Raw genomic sequence first — 23,727 nt, 5'->3', positions numbered from 1 at the left:
CGATGAAAGGGCACTGGGGTTGAGAGCGCGCTCGCATCAGTCGTTCGGTAGTTCGGTTTTCGTGCCTAGGTTCTTTACTGGGTGACTTTTCTTAAAAAATATATAGACTGAACCATGGAGATGGAACAACTTAGCAGACGAAAGAGCTGCCGATAACGAACTCGATGCAGAAGGGTGTAACAATGTGCGCTAATCAGTAAGTAAATAGATGGGGAGAATGATAAGAAACAGAGCGGTATATGTCTATATACGATTCTGATGAATAATTAGAAACAGCGCCACCTTATTTGTCACCCCGCTCAACTTTGAACAGAGAGATTGTAAAGACCAAAAACAAGCCCAAAACGCACAAAATCCTGATTTTTTTAGCAAACGTAATCCCATCCTATTTTTTTTTTATTGTAGTGGATAATAAAGCTGTTATAATCAGGACTTTTAGCATTGATGTGACTTAGGCCTAAAACTCATTCAATGTAAGAATGGTTATGACAGCGATATGTAAGTTCTCTGATTAAATGCATAAATCAGTGAAAATACTTTTTTTCTGATTATGGAAGGTGTGGGATAGAGTTTCATACAGGTTATGCAGTACATACTGGGGTTTGTTGAATGTTAAGCCTCACTTGATATTGTATGTATGGAAGCTGTATACATCAAAAGTGAGTTCACTGACTCATGGAAGCGTACGTCGACTTGAAATCATACCGAGTTTGATCAATTGTGTAGGAATTAACTGTTAACCTGTAAAACATATGGAAAGCCTTTTTCTTCTAGTATATTCTCTTGAGTTATTTAGTATTCTCCTGATGAAATAATGATTTTATCGGCTATAACTTATCAATTTGTAACAGATTGGATTATTTACTGACGTAAATAAAAAAAAAACGTAGTCTTAGTTACAAAAGGGCAAAATTATTAGGCCTTCTTAACCAAACAAAGTAGATTTTGTTATTTGATTTAAAGTGGATATTTTCTGGCAATTTGCTGACTGAAAAGACTCCACGGATCAATAATTGAAAATTTGTTTCAACATCTTAAAACAGTAAAATAGGCCTACTCATCTATATATCACAGAATCTTAAATTGATCATCATAATTAACATGCAACACTAGATGGTCAATTTTCTGCAAAATGAAACTTCTCGGCGACCAAGTACGAAAGGAGGCGGGGCCTTGGGCGAGGGGATATGCGACGACGTCACAACCAATTAAAAAATAAACAGGCCCAAAGTACCTTTTTGGTACCATTACCTCAATTACCTGTGTAAAACAATGAACAAAGCAAAGCTTTATAAAGTAACGTAATGTTCTTTTTTCCCATACAAAGTGATTTTATCGAATAAATTATTTCTTATTTACCTTTTCTTGTTAGGGAGTGTCATTTCTAAAACATGAGATCTCAAAATAAAGAATGTTTAGATGCAACTTACAAGGCCTTTGAAGTGCAATTTCCAACAATCTGGGAGGCATTTTGGGCAAATATGTTCTTGATTCGCTACGCGCCAACTGTTGGTGGCGCTCCGCTTAGATATAGTGTCAAGATACGGCGCTGATAGTGTCATGGTGATCCCTCTTAGGAAATGGCCCACAAGCTAAAAATTTCTCATAAAAGGCCCTGGTATATAACCAGCAAACACAAAACGTTATCATAACACTTTTAAAAGAGCCTCTAAAATATGTTTTTATAACGTTAAATGTGGTGTTATAAATTGTCGGCATAACGTTTTTATGAGATATTAATATTATATTAATGTTTTAACGAAAAAATGTTTTGAAATAATAGCCTGGAAAAGTTTTCGTGACATATTTATTACACCACAAATAACGTTACCAAAACAAAGACGAAACGTTTTAATAACGTTTTAAAAACGTTTTTGTGTTTGCTCGCCCGGTATATGCACATCAATGCATCACTGTAACATTTGGACGATACATAATATTTCTCAACTGCCCCTAAGGATCGAGGGCCTAGGCTACGGCCCTAAAGTATGTTTATTTTAAAAACATTTATAAGTTTTTATGTTTCCTATAAAGTGAATGTGCCCAGTGCTGAATACCCAATGTTCCCACTGAATGTACACAACAGTGCTTTTTGGACCCCATCAGGATACCCCACCCTATCAAGGCTTTGCGCCATGGCACTCGATCGCTGCTTCAGTTTTATCCATGTTCAGTCAATTATAATTGCCCCCCCCCCTCTTCACACACACACTGTTCATGTTTGTTGTCATTCCGGAATCTCTGTTTCATAGTACACAACACATACACTGAATATTTCATTAAAAGAGATAAAATAAAGTTTGATGAATTTATTTGCAATTTTCCATCAGTTAAAAATATCTTTATTAATTTAAGACACATGCATGCCCACAGTAGCAAGCCTATGTGTAATTTATGAGTGAACCTCATCTGGGAACAGCAGAGTTTATATAATTTATATAAGAATGTCCTTGTTTTCGTAATAATAGAGCTAGTTGCAAAACAAAATTGGCCAAGCATTAAAGAAGGAAAACCAATTTTCAAGTTGATACCTATATGTAGAGTTAGATTGTAACACAATTAGAACTAAACATTGTTCGCTCATAGCATGGAGTTAAAGTTTGAACTCCATGTTCTAACTCCATGCTCATAGGATCGCCTGGTCGTAGACCTACCAAGGAATTGTTCCATAACAACTCCCTGGACCTTACTCAGCCACGGTTTTGTAAGAGCTTTGCGTTACTCGAGCCTCATTTAGTTGCGTAATTAAATGAAACACTCGTTTTAGTATGGTAATGCATATGATTTTGATTCGTCCAATCAATACACAGTTTACGTAAGGACCAGACCAGCTTTATAATATCAGCGTCAATTGACATTGATACAAAGGCTCAACGGGAGCTCAGTTGCTAAGAAACGTAACGCCAAGACGTACGTCAGAGGTGAACAATCAACCATGCACAATACCTACGACGTTCTCAAATCTTTAACAGTGTACGAAAATGAAGTAAAACTGAGCTCCAAATCCCCGAACCCTCCATTTTTAATGCATATCAGTGTCAATGTAGGCCCAACAAGAACTCTTTATGCTATGAGAACTAAAGAAGTGATAATGATACGTACATTTGACTACAATCTCTTAGCATAAGGTACTAAGACAGGTAACCTTTCTTCCAAGGTGCACCTGCTGTGTGGCTGATCAGAGATTACTCCACTTGTTTGAAACGGCTGGACCGTGTATAATGTGGTCGTTCATATATTGTGTTTGAATGCTAAGACCCACAGCATACGGATTGTGCCAGGAACTCATTCTCAGAAAGGCATTAACCTGCGTATACTATAAACGTCGAATTAGTTATCACGGGAATTTATCAAAGAGTGATATAAAAACCTTTTGAACAAGGTCTCCATATTTTTGACATCGTATTAAAAAGGAACGGTTGTGAAATGTGGTTTATTTTCGGATGAATATTCGATAAATACATTGAACTGCTCATTGGAAGCTGATCATCCGTCTCGATCCGAAGATTGGTGGTCGTCCACCGATTTCGGACTGGACTAGGAACATTCATGGATATGTTATGGAATATACCTAAATGCTTCCATGTTTTTATTTTCATCTCAGTTATATGTGCAATAGGTAAGAAAAATAACATCATAAACTTTTTTCACAGAGTGGTGGTACTATAATAGCCCATAACATCAAGTTACATAGTAGTACTAGTAATAGTAGGCCTATGCCTACCTTAGGCATAACTAGGTCTATGCTTAGAAGTGAGATAATGACGGGCTTAGGCTAGTCATACTCATCTATAGGCCCAATTTAGCCATATGCCTAACATACTTAGGCGAAAGCCTTGTCCGGCCTTAGGTTAAAGTCTAAATGTGTATTTGCCAAATTTTAACTTCGACTTTTCCAGCTTTCTGCCCTAAAAGCTCAGTGTAAATAATAACGTTCTATGCAATTTTCATATTAATAATCAATATTTTTATTTAGTTATCTGTTGTTAAACATTTTAGCTGAATAAAATTTGCCAGATTTTTTAAAGAGTCCGTATATTCCACAAGACCGTTAGGCCTGTTAGCTAGCCTGTGTTAGGTCCACTCTCTTGAATAGTACTGTATATATCTTACTTTCGGTCTTACCGATGTAGCTTGCAATTTAATTGTGTCATTTCCTTCCATACAAGGAATAAACATAATTCAAGGCATATGCCTTGTCCGGCCTAAAGGGTTGAACTAGGCATCCATGTAAATTTTTTCATTAGCAAGAAGACCAAGGCACATCACTGTGTCACTTTGTTTTTAAAGTTCTACAGAATCAAGATAGACTTAGCAATATGAAAATAAGCATTGCCAAAATCATTCACCGGATACAATGCCAGTTGAAAATATGTCTGTGTTTGGCTGGTTATTTAACAGAGGCTCTAACTTTATTTGTTGATTTTATTACAAAACTATTACCTTGCTGCAGAGTTCGTTTTGTTCCGGAAGAACGGAAGAAACTGGAAATAGGGGCCTACCTAGTTTCTTGCAATCGCTTCTGGAAGAAATTGGAAATATTAATTTTTAAAAGTATCTGGAAACAAGAAATCAAATAGGATCATAAAAATTGAAGATAACATTTCATTTAAGTCTATTTTTTCTAGTCCTATAGATTACAATTGAAAGTCAGTGTCTCTTTAAAGTCCATCTCTGTAATAAATACAGTCTCTTTTAATCTATACCTATACGGTAGGTTTATACTTTCTTTGCTTTAATACAACACCTTTGAAAAATTCCTTTTATATGCAAGTTCTTGCTTCCCCCCCAGTAAGTTGACAGGCAGTTTAAAAACTTTTGCCAGCTTTGAGTCTTCATCAAAATGTGACAATGTACATGTATGTTGTATGAATTATTGAGAGGAACAAAGTATGGTGTTTGACATACAAGTCTGGCAACACATGTCTTTTTCTCTGTAGAAAACTTTGAACAATTATGTACAAAAAGTGTTTGCAAACTATTAAAAGATACAAATTTTAAAGGTCATTTACACAAGACTGCTCCTCCCCACTCCTCCCCCTTCCTCACCACAGCCCAACTGAGTGCCTCCTTCCTTCATCCCCCTCCACAATAGTTACTGTAAAATCTCTTAAGTGGAATGTAGATGTCTTACACATTACATAGGGCCCAAGAACCTACAATTGCACAGAACTGGACCAAGTGTAGTGAATTAATCGAGGTCATACAAAATTAAATGCATTGAAAAATCCATGTTTGTTTAGAAAGAAGATTATCTCAATGTATATATATATATTAATAAAGATCAACACACCAGAAAATAACACTCCACGACCCGTTTCGTCCTTTTTTGGACGCATCAGGCGAAGGTAGGAATCGAACCCCAGACCTTGTGTCACCGAAGTCCGTACCACTCGACCACCTTCGCCTGATGAGTTCCAATAGGAAGAAACTGGTCCTTCTGGTGTGTTGATCTTTATTAATGTAATATGTATCTGTCATACCACTTGCTACACATTCAGTACAGTATATCCAAGTTGATTCATTACAACTAACATGCAGAGGGTTTTAAGTGATATTAAATAGTTAAATATCTAGCATGCTACTATTTGGGGTCAAGACTGAAAATGACATGATTGGGAAACTGTAATTGGCTTGTAATTTTCAAATTTCATTTTGCAACCATCATGAAATTGGGCATTTAAAGGATGTGCAAATAAAAAACAAAACAAATATATATGTATACATACATGCAATTAAATTTATTCCACACAAAATTTGCTGTTAATCCAATCCACTTTCTAAGTTACATCTCTCTAATAAGGAGCTCAGTTGATTGTTTTTGGCCATGTAGATTGCTTAGTTAGTTGAGTATATAAAGTGTACAGTTGAATTATTTGTGAAGATTACCTGGCCAGTCTAGGAATAATGATGCAAAGTTTTAAGTACAATCACATTTATAAACAACTGCAAGATGAAGCTCTTATTGTGTCTGAATGTTAAGGATAAAATTCCTATAAAGTTTTGAATGTTTGAAAAAGCTTAAATGTTATTGGATTTTGTTTTTCCAAGTGATTTGCTTCACTTACATCATACTTACACAAGCCTGTCTCATTTCAACATGCAAGTCAGTCATGTAGATGGGTTATAATACAAATTTGAATCAATGCTGTGTGCTCTACCAGTCTATGTCAAATTCATTTATCCTGTCCTCGAACAACCATGTCTCCAGCAAGGAGAACATTTCAAAGCCACAGAGAAATATTTGTGTACTTGTCTCAACTTTTTTCCTTAATTGAGTTTGACAGCCCCCCCTCCCAAAAAAAAGGAAAAAAGAGGAGAAAACTGGTCCATACAACTGCCATGCTTAGACAATTCCACAAGTATGCCGGGATATCAAAGCAAGATACATTCAAGATATACAGTACAGTGTATTTTACAGGGAATAGTTTGTCTGGTATGGCCTCGCAGCAAAATGGGCAAATTGAGCACTGTGTATCAAGTGTCAAGATACTTAGCAGTTTTTGTACACAGGAACCATAGTATTTTATAAGAGATAATAAGCCTTTAATAGTTCTAGCGAAAATTTTTACACTAAAATACCAGTAATATAAATTTATAGAAACCATCTGAATGCTAAGAAATGCTTACAATAAATCATAAATGTACCTCAGAACTTAGGCCTATTTGTTATAGAAGCACTGTGCAACTTTGTATATTACCGACTGTACTGTAGCAATATTTTGATAAGTACTATAACACAACTCCTTATACCTGGAGACATAATTAAACTGTGTCACATATAAAACCCCAAACCTCTTTCCATCCCTCACCCCTTTTCCCGATAATAAATCACACAATTTCAGAATGTGTTTATGTGTTTTACTCAAGTTTTCCTTCAACATTTTTTCCCCTCAGATCTCTCAGTAGCGCATACCTGTGATTGTATGACAGAATGCCTAAACAACTGTACGGCAGGATTTTATTTTGACACCGATGCAGCCTCTTGCATCGAATGCCCACCAGGATATTAGTGAGTTTCGTTTTTTGTGTCGTTTAAGCAGCGTTTCAAATTTGGTCAGTCATCACCAAAACCACAGAATATCACTTAAAATATACTAGTGGTTTAAATTGGCCACCATATATATTTATGTAAACAGCTGTAATTGTCATCTTTTTGAACAGATTCATTCATTTTTTAATCTTACAAAGTACTTAATAATTTTTGTATGATCTCTAATTGACCTTTTTTTTAATGATTACAGCGTTAGTTATTATTCTAAGACGAAAACATGAAGGCCTTGATTTAATTATTTAATTTTTTAACTCAATAATCTTGATAATAGCATGTCACATAATTTTAACACACTTATTTGAACTTCATAATAAATGATAATGAATCATTTAATTTTATTCATAAATTATTTTCAATACATTCCCTATTGAAATGTCATAATTTTTATTTGGGGGTAAACTAATGCAGTATAGATACAGTAGATGTGTTTGTAATTGAATGTAACTAAATTCACAGTTTGCTAGGTGGCTAGGCCATATATATTCTACTGTATTATAAGCAGTACTCATACACTGCAGTGACTGCACACACATCAGTGTGTACTGTCATTCTTTTGACAACCATTATTGCCGGCCATCGTTGTTAATTTTTTCACTCCCTGCATATTTGCTATATAGGTCAAATTGTTTGACCAGATTTAAGACCGTTTCAAATACTCAGTATTACAACATCATTCCCCATTTCCATAGCTCCAAAGAAAGGACAAACCTGATAAGAATGTTTGCATTGGATAAACTGAAGAATCTCATCTCTTGGCAACTTGAGGAAACAGATGTAAACTTTGTCAGTTTATGATCTCAAAGGTTGCCTTTCAAGTGAGGTGGTATTGATTACTGGCTTATAGAGTCAGTTTATCTTGATTCCATTGTGTTTGTTCAGGTTCCGCATCACGCCTTGCCCTCTTCAGGTAACTGGGGGGATTCTCAAGATCCTACTATATGGTATACAGTAAAAACAACTTGTCAAATTTTCACAGTGAATGAAGTTATTGTGAAGTCAGGGACTGTGCGGTTACAATTGAAAAACAAAAAAGTACTGCTTAATGATAATGAAATGCATGGAAGAAAGACAGTCTGTGCAATGTGCATTGTGACGACTTTACATGTAAGAAGCATACTCAGAGGGTTTCACATAAATTTGGGTGCCATGGGATTAAAAGTATATATTACATATGTTTGTAAATCTGAAATATAGCACACACAGACTGTGAACACTAAATTCATCTCTGATAGTACCACAATTTACTATCAGGGAATAATTTAATGATAAATTACTATCATGTTGTACTGGTCATGTATTGGTGACGTACCATTATACTGAGACAATCTGGACACTTGGAGAGACAATCTGGACACTTGGAAAGATAGTCTGGACATTGAGAGAGATAATCTGGACATTTGGAGAGATAGTCTGGACATTTAGAGATATAGTCTGGACATTTAGAGAGATACTCTGGACACTTGGAGAGATACTCTGGACTTTAGAGAGACAATCTGGACATTTAGAGAGACAGTCTGGACATTTAGAGAGACAATCTGGACACTTGGAAAGATAGTCTGGACACTTGGAGACAAGATATCTACTAAATATGTTTTAAAAGAAGAAAAAAAAAAAAGACAAAATATATCATCCAGTTCCTGTACTATCTAGTTTAGGAACTTCTGGTCAAGATATTTCACCTGTATGCAAAGTATGTGATTTATATGAGAAATTCTTCAAGTTCAAAACAGCTTTAACATTCATTTAAGGAGATCTTTGATAAGTTTTCATTATTTTGACTAGTCAAAATTGAATTCAAATTCACATGTATATAAAAAAAAAACTGTCAATATGTGTAACAACCTTTTTGAGAATACATTACAAAGTGCAGTGAATAAGGGTTCATAAATTTGACAGAAACGTTGCTTGTTTTATGATTAGTTTCCCTGTTGTTTGTGAGAAATAATTGTGTAAAGGGTTGTTAAAGTTTTATGTTGGATTAGCTGTGGAACACAAAGATCTACAGTTACTTAAAAGAAAGTTGAGCTAAATTGTGTAATGTATTATGTGTGAAGTTAAATTTTCTTCAACTTTGGATGAAGACATTTAACACAAAAAGTATGTATTATGTTGTGTAATTTTGTATTTAGTAGTTGTCAGTTTGAGTATTAATTTAAAAAAAAATATAAAATACAATTGTCAAATGCTTATTTAATAAATGGATTAACTTTTGAATTTTGTTTCCAGCTGTTTGGGTGGCTCGACTGCCCCTTCTGCTTGTGGCGATGGCGAGTATAATCCCCAGAATGGCTCATCCTCTCTGGCAGATTGTCAGGTATAGTAAATGGTCACTGACATTTTGATAATATTTACAGAGAAAGTGCACAATTAGAAAAAAAAAATACAAATACAAAACTCTCTGACAAGAAGAAATATTTAAATCATTAACATAGTAAAGTGGATTTTCTCCAGTTATGAATACTGTAGCTTGCCTATGAATTGAAGATATCCATAGCATTAAGGATGAACAATTGGCAATTAGTGAATAGCTGACTGATCTTGATTACTGATTCCCATTGTTGCCCCAAAACTATAGTTAACACTAATGAACATTCATCTTAGAGCTATGGATCCTTAGATTTACGCAAACGCTGACTTTATGAATATATACGTACAAAGTTCATGTGACAAAAAACAATACCAAAATGGTGGCATTCGCTCCTACCACTAAACTCGACCTTGGATTAATCATTTGGATTTAAAGATTTTCGACGTGATGTGATCATGTAACTTATTGTAGCAGAAAGTGCTAGAAGCGATCACAATTGACAAAAATATTTGTAAGGTCATTCAATCGCCGCCATCTTGAGATCCCTCGATTGAGCTTTTCTAAGAGATTTAATTTGATTCTCAATAATATCTGAGACACATGATGTAGGAAGTTGGAACCTCCATAAAAGAATTGTTTGAGTTAACAGTAATGTTTCATGGAGCAGATTTATTCAAAAGTTAAAATTTCTGTTTTATCTCTGTAAAATGGATATATATTGTCTTTTCTTATCGTACAGTCATGTCCAGGGGTTGGTTACTTCAGTCTTTCAAGATGGCCTTTGTTTAATCTCTGTTTAATGGATGTATATATTGTCTTTTCTTACTCTACAGTCATGTCCAGGGGTTGGTTACTTCAGTCTTTCAGGGGCGGCTACCTGCACCCTCTGTCCTGCTGGGTCCTCCTGTAACAGTACCACTGGTGAAATTACATCATGTGACCTTCCTCAGTACTCCCTGGATGGAGAAATGGAATGCTCAGACTGCCCGAGTGGATTCTACTGTGCTAGTGTCTACCAACAGCCATTGGTAACGATTACTTTCGTATTTAATTCTTAACGATTAATCATGAGAACAATTATAAGCCAATTTTTTCCCCTTAATCTCTCCACAAGTTTGTGTGCCTCTAGTTTTACATTCAACTACAGTACTGAAAGCTGCAGCTCTGGTTTTCAAATATGCTAAAATATTTAAAAGCAGAATGACTTTTATTTACTTTCCTGCTTCATTTTACCTGTCTCCTCACAATATATGCATTCTGATTTAATGTACCCAGCCTGTACAAGAAATTAGTAACGTTTCAGCTTGTTATTATCCCCTTTTGATCCATTTTCATGTCATTGCTCCAATTCCTCTTCCTTTGGAATTTTCCATTCACAAGTTCTACATTCTACGAAAAAGATGAAAATGAAAATAAAGTTGCCAGCTACTGCAACTCCGTTATGAACACATGAAATCTTGTTTTGCTTGTTTGAGGATCACATATACCTGTATGTGTCCATGTTGTAGCATTAAAGCATGTTAACATTAGCTATGTAGATAAATGCTGTAAAAAACACTGAGAGGTTTTGTGGTTGCCATGGTAACACTTGCAAACTACTGCAAGTCCTTTATGATCACATAAAATCTTCTTATGCTTGGTTGAGGATCACAAATGTGTCCCTGTTGCAGCATTAAAGCAAATTAATATTAGCTATATAGATAAATGCTGCAAAAACACTGAGAGGTTGTGTTTAATAGACCCCAAACACACCAACTTTGCTTAATTTTGAGTTTTGTGTGTTCCGTCGTGTCGTGTAGTCTTTCGCTGAACTCAAATGGAATGCTATACCAGATCAATTATTCCATCATGTTTGATCAAGAGAGGAACTCAAATCATATTCACTGGAACAGTTTTGGGTTTGATGTAGTTACCAGCTCGTAATCAATTCTATGGTAAGATGAGAAGAGCCTGGTCCCTTGTTGATTTGTAAGCAACGTCCTCTAAATTTACGAGCTCTTCAAAAACGAGGTAACAGGTAAAGAGAAAATGTTTTGTTTTTACAGAGCTGTCCAGGAGGAACAGAGGTGGATTCCCTCCAGACAGGATGTACTACTTGTTCAGCTGGAACATACGCTCCCAATGGAACAGTTTCATGCTTGGACTGTCCGAAAGGTAAGGGAGTTATCCAATTTAGATGTAAATGCTTCTAGTTACATCTAAAGTAGATAATGAAGTTAAATATCAGGGCCAGATGCAGGATATTAAAATGAAGAGGGTGTAGCCTAGAGGTGGTTGCCGCCACAGTAACACCCATGTCAGAGGGTCTGGGGCCCTTCTCCTCATCCCCCCCCTGGCCTCAAATAACAAAATATTTGAGTTGTGAAATGGTTCATTCTGAGGCATAATTAGGCTATTTATAAATTGGGTCTACAATTTTAGTCTTCAAGCAAGGTGGTGAAAGACAGATAGAGAGGGGAGGGGGAGGGGGTGTGTGCACTGCTATGCCATCTTGGATCTGTACCTGAATATTTAAAGGGAAAAAATGGTTTTTGATTGAGTTGTTGAAATTTAATGCAAATAGTGGCATTGTTGGTAGAGAGATCTGGAAGGAGGGTCATTGTCATCATTGAATCAGCCTTAAAGGAACATTCCAGATGATTATTCTACTTTCAAAATGAATATCTTGAAAGCTTGTTTTAAGTATACGAATAAAGCTCTCACTCAGAGATTTGACCTTTTATATATCAACACAAAACTTCTTCCTGAATTCACTCTTCAAAGGGACCGGGAAAGGCCTTACCTTAATTTCTATCTTTCTGGAGTGTTTAAATAAAAGTTATTCTGAAATGATACTTGTCCAGATACTTTCAGTCATTTACTGGAGCTACATTCTCATTATATGATATCTTTCATTATTCTGTAAAACTTCCACCATTATTGCATCCACCGCTATGTTTATTTGCCATTCAGATAAACATCCGTTCGTCGTCTAACGAGTCTTCTACAATTTTTCTCAGGTTACGAATGCCCTACAGATGGATTAAGCGAGCCAGTTAGGTGCCCAGGTGGAGAATATCAAAATGACACCGCCCAGACATCATGTGTCACCTGTCCCAAGGGCTATGAGTGCTCAGACCCAGCAGCAGATCCTAATGCCTGCTTGGCTGGTTACTATAGTAACGATGGTGCCACTTCCTGCTCAGATTGTGCATCAGGTGAGAGTGTTTTCTAGACTTGCTACAAGTCATTTTATCCTATATGTGATAAATGAGTTGTCCAATAACACAACGTTATATAGGGGCCCTTAAGTATTGCACAGCCAAGGAAACTGATCACACAATTAAAATATTTATGATAATTTTATTGGCTTATGATGGATACTACTCCTTATTCATGAAAGAAATGAATAAGAGAATGAAATCTATTGTTTCGATTGCATCCGTGGAATCAACTAAAAGTTTTGTGATGTTTTTCTTCGCCGATCATTTAGTTGATCACTTTGTGACTTTGTTAAGAATAATAAAAGGAAAAAATAGGAATGTCAAGTTTTCTAAAATATTTTTAATGAAATGTATAGTTTGAGAAAGGAACTGTGATGATGCAATATAACTTGTACTATAATCGTATAAGAATTGTCATTCATTTCAATCAGCTCAATTGAAAGTCTGAAACTTTGAAATTTTCCATTTTGTGAGAACTGTGCTTTAACGTAGTCCTGTCTCATTGACTCAGGGGTTTGTGGACAGTATATCATCTTACTAGGCCATATCAGATAATATTATCCCTTGGCCTACACGCATGAATATTGTATGCTGCTGTAAGTGCATGACTATGTAAAGTCATGTCTCTTTGACTCAGGGGTTTGTAGACAGTATAGCATCTGACTATGCCATATCAGATAATATTATCCCTTGGCCTACATGCATGACTATTGCATGCTTAGTGCATGAATATTTGTATGTAAAGTCATGTCTTTTTGACGCAGGGGTTTGTAGACAGTATAGCATCTGACTAAGCCATATCAAATAACTTTATTCCTTGGCCTACACGCATGACTATTGCGTGCTAAGTGCATGAATATTTGTATGTTAAGTGTGTAATTGCATGTAAGTGCATGTTACTCTAACCATATGGAATTAATATGACATGGACTTGTTGTCAGATGCTTTGTGATCCTATTTAAAAAAAATAAAATTTAATCTCAATTTGTGTTGGTACCCTTTGCATGGATTATTTGGTTAGGAAAGTAAGTATAGTTCAAGGAGAAACGTAAGTTATGTGTATTAAGTATTTGGAGCATGTATAGAATTTGGAATTTTAAACTTTTGAAAAAATGGGCAAACTCGAAGAGGTACAAATTTAAGTTAACAATTTGTATAAAATCATTTCGTGGTATGAACCTCAGTGACTAAGAAAAGGTGAAAAATTATTCTCTTTGGTTTAGTCAAGAGCCCTAAGATAAAGACAATTGGGAAGATGTTACAGCAGTCTTTTTTTAAGTGAAAGCAGAATCCATCATTTTTGTCTATTAAATTTCCCTGTACATCTCACTAACATTTTAACAGCATGATCAATTGATTTATGAATGTAGTGGTTTTTGCATGAGATGATCTTATAGTGATTGCATGATTTTTGCATGTTCTCATATTAACCTTCTACTGCATGACACTTGCATGACTTTGGCATGTCTTCTTTTTAAATGTATGATATCAGTTGATAATGTGATACCATTATCCAATCTTGGCTTGGTCAGGTAAGCTAGTAGTCTTTTCACATCCCTGTGTTTACTATGCATTACGACTATTTCTTCTTTTTGTAAAAGTATGACCGTCCTTAGTCAAAGCCAAAACATTGAAAGGAAAGCAGGAAAACAAAATGTTTGGAAATCACAAAATTGGACAGAGGAAATGTACGTTCGAGTACATTATCAATTTTTTTTTGCTCAATTCCTTTTGGCTGTATTACAAGTTTTTTCATTTGTCTGTAAAAGTCAAAGGCATACTCCGATCTAGCACGGTATGTTAAAGGTTTGAAATTTGTAGTTCAAATAAAGCTGAAGTCATTTAATGTTTTCAAGCATGTGGAATGATAACAAGCATTTTAACGAGATTCACATGTCTGTCCTCCTTTGTACCGATACATATTAAAATATTTCAAATTAAAGTAGACATACATTTAAACCCTCATAAACTTGTTAGATATGTGAGAACATGTCTTTGGCTTTTGTATGACTAGAAACAAATGAAGTTAAGAATCTATTTTGCTAACAACTTTTTTGAAAATAGAAAATTATTTTCTCCATCTTCATTTTGTCTTCTGCTCATCATTTACCTGAAACAATCTACAGGATTTTATTCTGCTTCGAGTGGATCGGATTCATGCACAGAGTGTCTGGCTGGGTACTACTGCACCGGAACCACACAATCACCCTGTGCGGCCGGATATTTCTCATTCAGTGGGGCGGAAAGTTGCCTCCCCTGCTTGGGAGGATATAAATGCCCAGGTGCGAGCACACCTGTCGAATGTTCGGAAGGCTACTACGCAAACAACGGTAGTTCTGCTTGCGAGTTTTGTGACGAAGGCTACTACTGTCCCTTTAATGGCACTGTCTACCCCATACAGTGTGCAGATGGTTTTTACGCTAGTGGAACCGGTAACACCGAGTGCGCTGAGTGCGATGCTGGCTACTTTTGCACGTCTACGACACAAACAGCTTGTAATGCCGGATTCTACAGCAATGCAGGAGCAACCTCTTGCTCGGAGTGTCTGGGTGGCTACGAGTGTCCCGGTGGTGGCAGTCTAGAAGTAGAGTGTTTGGAAAGCTACTATGCAAATAACGGAAGCTCAGCTTGCGAGTTGTGCGACGAAGGCTACTACTGTCCCTTTAATGGCACTGTCTACCCCATACAGTGTGCAGATGGTTTTTACGCTAGTGGAACCGGTAACACCGAGTGCGCTGAATGCGATGCAGGCTACTTTTGCACATCTACGACACAAACATCTTGTAATCCCGGATTTTACAGCAATGCAGGATCCACCTCCTGCTCGGAGTGCCCCGGAGGCTACGAGTGTCCTGGTGGTGGCAGCTCTTATTCGGAGTGTACAATGGGAAGTTACGCCCTCAATGGATCCTCATCATGCACAGACTGTGATATCGGTCATTACTGCCCAGTCGATGGTACCACATCTCCCATTATCTGTCCGGACGGCTTTTTCGCTAATACCACGGGGTTCACGCTTTGCACGCAGTGTTCTGATGGGTTCTACTGTACTCCGACTATTGAAACTGAGTGTGACGCTGGTCATCACAGCCTAGGTGGAGCTACCAGCTGTTATTTATGTCCCGGTGGGGTTGCTTGTCCAGGAGGAGGATCTACCCCAGAGGAGTGTCTAGAGGGTCACTACGCTACTAACGGGAGCTCAGAGTGCCAGCCGTGTGACTCTGGCCATTACTGTCCATTCAATGGTACTACAGCACAGATTCCTTGTCCAGATGGACATTACTCTAACACCACTGGAGCCTCAGCTTGTACCATTTGTCCAGAGGGGAGCTATTGTACCCCAACTTCAGTGACGGCTTGCAGCGGAGGGTATTATAGCTACCAAGGCTCGGAGGTCTGCGAGCCTTGCCCAGGAGGTTATGAGTGCCAGGGAGGATCCTTACCATCTCTCTGCAGTGATGGGTACTATGCACGTAATGGGTCCGACACCTGTACTCCCTGTGAACCTGGTTTTGAGTGTCCCCTGCCTGGGTTGTCATACCCAGAACGATGCCCATCGGGTACCTACTCTGCTCTGTCGGGGGCCAGTTCTTGCACACATTGTACCAGTGGAAACTATTGTAATGCAACTGCAGAGATACAGTGCGATGAAGGGTTTTACAGCTTTGCAGATGCTACTTCCTGTTTGCTCTGTCCAGGAGGGTTTGCCTGCACAGGTGAATCACTACCGATGGAGTGTCCCGATGGCTCCTATGCTAACAATGGAAGTAATGTCTGTAATCCCTGTGATGTTGGATTCTACTGCCCATTGAATGGTACCAGCGAACCAATCCAGTGCCCTGACGGTTACTATGCCAACGCTACTGGATCTTTCGAGTGTACTCCATGCTCGGAGGGATTCTACTGCTCTCCCTCGACTATGACCGGCTGTGACCCGGGATATTACAGTCTAGATGCTCAGTCATCATGCCAGATATGCCCAGGAGGATATGAATGCCCAGGAGGGGCAGGGGCATCAATTTGCTCGAAAGGATATTATGCCCTTAATGGCAGTGCAGCTTGTACAGAATGCCAGGAAGGATTTTATTGTCCATTTGATGGAACTCCTGAAAGAATTATCTGTCCAACAGGTGAATAAAAAGAAAAGAATCAGCACAGCTTCTCACCACCTGCAAAGGTTTCATAAAATACCCAGCATGCACTGCCTATTACACTATCAGAACATATACTCAGCATGCACTGCCTATTACACTATCAGAACATATTGTATCTACTCAGCATGCACTGCCTATTACACTATCAGAACATATTGTATATACCCAGCATGCACTGCCTATTACACTATCACAACATGTCTATATACCCAGCATGCACTGTGCATGTACTCAGCATGCAAGTTTGTCTTTGTACAAAGTATTAAACACCATCATTCCATCTTTAGCATGCACAGCCATGATTATCCACAACTTAAATGTCATATACCCCCACCTCAGGATGCTTACAATGTCCAAAATGGGTATAATTTTCCATCAAGGCAATGCACTTTCCTTCAGCTTCTGTAAACTCTACCAGTTGTTCCTACTCACTAGGGAGGGTTAAAATAGACAGTTAAATCATGGACCGTTGAAGATCCTTCTGGTTTAAATGACTGATTCATCAAGGGAAAATACATTTCGTTTGTCAGTGACAAGAAAGGTATAAAAGTGATATTATTTGACCATATTTAATGCTTGTTTTTATTACTATTTTGTATGTCAAAGAGGATTGTCCCAAATCTATTAACTGATTCATTTTTTGTCATCTCCATGTTTGACCTCTCATCTCACCTTCATAAGTATAAACTTAAGTGTAAACTGAGGCATTAACAGCATCATTTGAAGAGAGGTGGCTAAAAACTTATTTATGACAAGCTAGATTTGACAAATGTTGGATCATCTGGAACTTTTGTACTGTATTAAGGGTATTAGGAGTGAGGCCTCTTTGGTTACATTTACCATCATATTCGATGTTATCAGCTTTTGCACCTGTTTGTGTTTCATATCCCTTTGTTCATAGTTTCCTACTGTAGAAACTAACTGCTTAAGACTTTTGCAAATTTCGTGTACTAACTCATAACTTGAAATGTGGTAAGGGCTTGAAGGAGAACAAAATGGGGCTGGGGGGGGGGGGGGAGTGGGCAAAGAGATTCATTTTCATCTGCTATCTTTTTTCACGATCATTGCAACACTCACATCTAGTGCCTTTGCATCATCCATATTATGATAGAAGTGTATGCTTCTATAATGAATGATTCATTAATGTGAACTTTAATTATGTAAAACAAAATCATTTTGTTAGTAGTTTGAAGTTTTTTTTTCAGATGTAGATTAATATTCAATAGTCGAATTAAAGAAAAGATACAATGATGGTATTGATTGGTTCACACTGTGGGTGTTTATTTTAATTACTCAAGTAATTCTGACTTGGAAAAAAAAGAATGGTTAATATTTTAGTTTTTGACAGTATTGGTGTCATCTGGTTCTCCATTAACAAAGAAAGCTTTCTGTTTTGTTCAACATGTTCTTTTAATGTCAACTAAGGTAACCTGATTGTTCTTTATGTGCCATATTAGGTAACCTAGTTGATACCTAAAATATGTGGCAAGATAATTAATTAATTTAAATTAATTATTGTGTGATCTCTTTAGGTTACTATGCCAATGACACAGGGTTGGACTCATGCACAGAGTGTCCTGAGGGTTACAAGTGCATCAGTCCTAGCCTGGCACCCATCGTGTGTCCTCGTGGTTCGTACAGTGAAGCAGGGTGGACAGAGTGCAGAGCATGCTATGACGGAGAATATGCTAATGCTACAGGTTGGTTTTCAGGAATTTTTCAGGAATTCTTCAGGAATTATCATCTCACCTATTTCAGACTTGTTGCATAAGACTGTCAGGGTAAAGCACCAATTAACCTGCATTGAATAGAGCACTAATGATTATTAATGGATTGTTAGAAACAAGTGATGGTGGCCTGGAGATGATGAAAGTTATGGCAAGGAAAAACAGGTCTTAGACGTAGCACCCCCCCCTTGGTAACCTGGGCTGACATTGGGTTATGGACCAGAGGGAGACATTAGTCAGTGTGATTCATTCTGTGCTTGGTTTCTTTTCAAGACGTTGTGGTAATTTATCACCTATCTTAAAACAATTTCTGTTTCTTTTTTCATATTTTCAGGTTCTTCATCATGTGAACCATGTCCAAGTGGTTACTCATGTAACAGTACCATGGCTTCACCACAGATCTGTCTTACTGGCACATACAGGTACAACACAATTGAATAATTGGTATAGTTGTTTATTTTGACAGCTATATAGTAGTTATCGATTTAATCTATGATAAAATATGCATGCTTGGAAAGAAAATTACATTCTGATAAGTTTTTGCCTTTCTGATATAAGTTATATCATGTATTGTTGATGGACAAGGTAGTGCTATGGTGTACACTACGGTAGTTCTTTTTGCAGAAATTGTACGAGTGAACACAAGTTCATTCATACTTAGTAAAGATTCCTAAATCCTATTGGTCCATTCAGGTCAGCTGACCGTGGTTAATCCTGTGAGTAACGCACGGTAAAATTACGGGGCATCACTTTAATAAATCTTTGGTTATATGTAACCAAAAATGTTTTGTTTTATGATTTTTCCCCCACACAAATGGTAGTGTATGAAAGAACAGGGTTAATCAACGGTCTAGCGTGCGTTACTCACATGATTAATGCACTCCGGGTGTTAATGCTATCGCTGGATGCACTCGGGCTCCGCCCTCGTGCATCGCTTGCATTATCCCCTGATCGTGCATTAATCCTGTGAGTAACGCACGCTAGACCGTTGATTAACCCCTTATTTAGCACTCGCATTGCTATAGACAACTGAAAAAAGAAATACAAAATTTTATACTAATTTGCACTTTTGGGTGTTAGGAAAGAAAAGACAAATATAGTGCTACTTCTCTGAGTCTTGGTTTGCAAAGCAATGTATAGTGAACTTATAGTACAATACTGTACTGTACTGCACTGTAATGTACTGTATTTTACTGTTCTGTACTGTACTGTAATGTGCTGCACAATACAGTACTGTACTGTACTGTGCAGTACAATACAGTACTGCAACGGAACTGTATTTTCCTGTCCTGCACTGTACTGTAATGTACTTTAATGTGCTGTATTGTACTGAACTGTATTCTATTGAAAACATATTGGGTTAACCAAAGTTACTTCATACTTAAGTTAACACCGTGCAAGAATGATACATATATGTGATAGTAAATTCTAGGTGTATTCCAAGTTGACACTTAACATTAAACATATGATAATATACTACAAATGTTACATTTTACACATATATCAGTGATAAAATAGAATGCTGTTAACATATAATGTATCACACTCCTCTCCCTGTATTCCATTCTTTTCTTTATCATAACAGTACGGCTGCTTCTAAGTATTGCAGTGACTGCCCAGCTGGTACCTTTGCTGATGTTACAGGGTCTGATTCGTGCACTTATTGCCCCCCTGGTAGTTCATGCTTGGATAGTTCATCATGTAAGTTTACTTATAATCTTGCTCTGGTACTATCATTTTAAAATCATACCAGTCGTCAAATTTTGCTTACTTTTCTATTTTCCATTATTGCATGCAGTCGTTAAAGCAACTATTCAGAAATTGAACTTCTTAGAATTATGTCAACTCTCAAAGAGAGAAAATTGTGGTCCAATGGTCAGATGTGGTTAAATGGTGAACGCAATGGACTTGCTACTTATGGATTGCAGGTTCTAGTCATGGCCAGATCGTTGCATTGTGTCCTTAGGCAAGACATTAAATCTCCATTACCTGTTTTCACGTGGGGAGGAGGGGGGGGTTGGGGGAGGGTGCAGGATCTGCGAGGAAACTTGTGTGTATAGTTGTGTGTGCTGGATTGCTGCACCCCATTGGATACTCTCCAGGGGGTGCACTGTTGTGCCCCAGGAGCAACTGTTTGAATTGAACACAGGATTGGGTGTGTTGGTGCAAAAAGTCACCCAATAACCTGTGATTTACTCTTGTAAAATCATGTGGGAAGGCCTTGTCTTTGATACTAGGCTGTAAAACTTACACTATAACTTTTTGATCGCCTTTTCCTTCATGTGTGTGTATGCACTTCATTAAGGAAAAAGGTTTAAATTTTAGGAACACTCTAGCTTGTAAAGGTTTGTTGTAAAGTGCTTCTTAGCTGCAAATTGATTCAAGGAAAGATAAGTTACCCAAGTAATTTGTTGTTCTTGCGCGGAGGAAACAGGAAAACGGTTAATGTTTTCCCCCTTTTTGTTTTTTGTCAGCTCCTATTACATGTCCTGACGGTTTCTATTCTCTGGGGAATACTACAGAGTGTTTCCTATGTCCAGGAGGCTACGAATGTTCAGATAGAGGAACAAGCCCCGTCCTCTGCTTGGCCGGAACTTATTCCATAAACGGTAGCATTGGTTGTTCCGAATGTGACCCAGGATTCTACTGTCCGGTGGATGGTCTCACAGAACAGATAAGGTGAGTGACTGCTGATCATAGATGAAAGCCAACAACGCAAAACCCAACTGAATGAAATCCAACTCGACTTGACCCATGTGACTTAGCTTTCGATAGCAGTAAAGACCCATAGTCATAGAAATGCCCCCTGCCCCCCCCTCCACACACACATACTGCCTGCACACTAGAGCATGCAGTGAACTAGCGTTTTCTGTCAATGACGGGTGCTTGTATCCAGAGTTTCTCTGATCCTAGTTTTACTGTATTACTAAAGTAACCATTACAGGTGTCTGGTATGATTTCGTCAAGTAGAAACTTGTAATTTTTGAGTATCATTTCAGAAAGAAAAAGATAAAACATTTTTTGGCTTATAGCAAAACAACTAATGACAGTAGAGTTACGGCCTGTATTCTGTATTAATCAATTTCCCAAACACTGCTTCCTCTTGTTTCATCTTGACCTAGTTGCGAGGAAGGCAAATATGCAAACGAGAGCAGCTCTCTGGACTGTGATCGCTGCCCTGGCGGTTATGAGTGCATCGACCGGTACTCCACTCCAATCCAGTGTACCAGTGGTTACTATTCCTTACCTGGGAATGTCAGCTGTACACTCTGCTGGGAAGGTTACGAGTAAGTTATCTTTGTCTATCTAATTGTATGTGTGTATTTTAGATTCTCCTGCAAGCAGGAACTCGCGCAGAAGCCTCATTGGCTGATCAAAGCCACAAGCTGACTGAAATTAGTCTCTAAGATTCATATTTTAACGTCCATGATTACGAATTGTCAATTGTCAACAACTCTGTAACTGGACGCCAAACATTAATCTTGGAGTGACTCGAACCGGGGACCTTATGATTGAAAGGCACAGGAATTAACCACTGAGCTAACACTCCTCAGATTAATTAATCACATTCCAAACGTAGTTTTGTATTAATATCCTAACATGCTGTAATGCAATACACTGTGTATCTTATCGTATACATACATACTAATTCCTTTGAATCTTCACAGGTGTCCTACCACTGACTCAGAGCCAACTATCTGTAACAGTGGAGAGTATGCTGCCCCAGGGAGTACCTCCTGTGATCCTTGCCCAGAGGGGTCCTACTGCCCCTATCCTCCCCCTGCTGGACCTACCACGTGCCCGACGGGCTGGTATGCCAATACCACAGGCAACACAAATTGCACCATTTGCACGTTGGGTAAGTTCAAGCCAGCAAAACTTTGCCTGCCTTTTAGTCATTGATTTGATTTGTTGATTAAAAAGCAGTTTAAGATTCCTAACAAAGTCAAAACTGATTAATATCTCATAAATACCTGCTTTTAGCTCATTCTTCCATGTATTATTTGTTTTTCTGTGTGGCAGGTCACCAGTGTGCTGATCCTACCTCCAGTCCTACACCATGTCCTGCAGGGTATTATACTGACATATCTGGAGCAGACACTTGTCAAGCTGTAAGTTGATCTGAGCATGTCATAATATTTTATTTTTATACACAGGCCCAGAATTTCATAATTTTAGCCATTTGCTAAAAAATGACAATTCCTTAAAGGCATCGAAGACTCGCCCCAAACCGTGTGCCGCCATCTGAAAAAAGTTAACTTTCCGTTGCTTGCAAGTGAAGTTTCTTTTTGTCGCTACAAAATGCAGACAGTAATGAAACGTGATACCTTGTTATCTTTAGCTGGACCTGAGATGTCCATCGCTGCTATGTACACTGTGTTGTTGGTATTGACCGTAGCTGTATGTATTGACTGTACACTAGTGTCTAATTACCGACAGTAGCAAGCTGTGTGTGTATTTTCTGGGAACGATGGTGGTGTCTAACACTTCTGTTACACCTCATTCGAAACTAGGTCAGATAACCGGCATCAGACGTTTCTTTGTGCGAGGGTCTTCACATCCTTTAAGATGTCTTCTGTCTAATGATCAAGTTCAGTTTACATAGGAACCATTATCATGAAACCTATCCCTGGTCTATGTTATTGTCTTGAAATAGATTCATGGTTGTGTGCTTTCTGCCAAGGCTGACACTTCCAGCACATGACGTAACCAATGATTGGAAAAGATGCTTAAAACCGAGAACAAGTCTGTTGCCTTTGGAAAAGCAAACATCAATATTTAGCCGGGGCCTTTCAGAAGAGATATATGTAGCTTAGCCAGTGTAGCACATGCGAGTTTTGACAGAATCTCACATTGTCTTTTACTGGCAAAATCTGCTCATTGGCTCACAAATTCTTTGATGGAGAATATGAAGTTATTAACACTTGAAATCTTGCAGAAATTGCTTCAAATTAAAAATGGTATTGTTTGGAATATGTTCATTTCAAATTTTTGTGGAATACAAGCAATACCTTTAAACACCCACAGAATCTTGACTTCTTGCTAAACAAGATGTCAAGGCCTAGTCGGCCTCTCCAAAAATCTTTGTATATGGGATCTTCCATGGCCTGGATTACTGTTTATATATAAAAATATAAGTTGAAATAGACTTACAGTTGCATTTTGAAGAAACCAATAATGTCAAGTTATTTACCTTTGTTTTCTTGTGCCAAGGAAAACAGTATCAATATTGCATTAGTAAACACCTTAACAATGTAACAGTGTTGTGTTAGGATAATAA

The 23,727-nt window shown here is 37.7% G+C and overlaps 1 protein-coding gene across 1 annotated transcript in view; it reads left to right on the top strand.

Moving 5' to 3' along the window:
• The first annotated feature begins 3,298 nt into the window (after positions 1–3,298).
• The window catches only part of LOC139977381 (uncharacterized), a 212,008-nt gene continuing 191,579 nt past the window's right edge, over positions 3,299–23,727 (top strand). Inside the window, exons 1-14 of the mRNA XM_071986681.1 lie at positions 3,299–3,619; positions 6,898–7,012; positions 9,281–9,368; positions 10,196–10,390; positions 11,408–11,516; positions 12,362–12,559; positions 14,692–16,695; positions 18,252–18,419; positions 18,781–18,868; positions 20,032–20,147; positions 20,921–21,125; positions 21,569–21,733; positions 22,115–22,305; positions 22,470–22,558. Coding sequence (XP_071842782.1) covers positions 3,550–3,619; positions 6,898–7,012; positions 9,281–9,368; positions 10,196–10,390; positions 11,408–11,516; positions 12,362–12,559; positions 14,692–16,695; positions 18,252–18,419; positions 18,781–18,868; positions 20,032–20,147; positions 20,921–21,125; positions 21,569–21,733; positions 22,115–22,305; positions 22,470–22,558 — 3,801 coding nt within the window. The 5' untranslated portion in view covers positions 3,299–3,549. The remainder of the gene's footprint in view (positions 3,620–6,897; positions 7,013–9,280; positions 9,369–10,195; positions 10,391–11,407; positions 11,517–12,361; positions 12,560–14,691; positions 16,696–18,251; positions 18,420–18,780; positions 18,869–20,031; positions 20,148–20,920; positions 21,126–21,568; positions 21,734–22,114; positions 22,306–22,469; positions 22,559–23,727) is intronic.

This window comes from Apostichopus japonicus, chromosome 12 (assembly GCF_037975245.1).
Source record: "Apostichopus japonicus isolate 1M-3 chromosome 12, ASM3797524v1, whole genome shotgun sequence".
Taxonomy (NCBI): domain Eukaryota; kingdom Metazoa; phylum Echinodermata; class Holothuroidea; order Aspidochirotida; family Stichopodidae; genus Apostichopus; species Apostichopus japonicus.
This window is presented reverse-complemented; position numbering and strand designations above follow the sequence as displayed.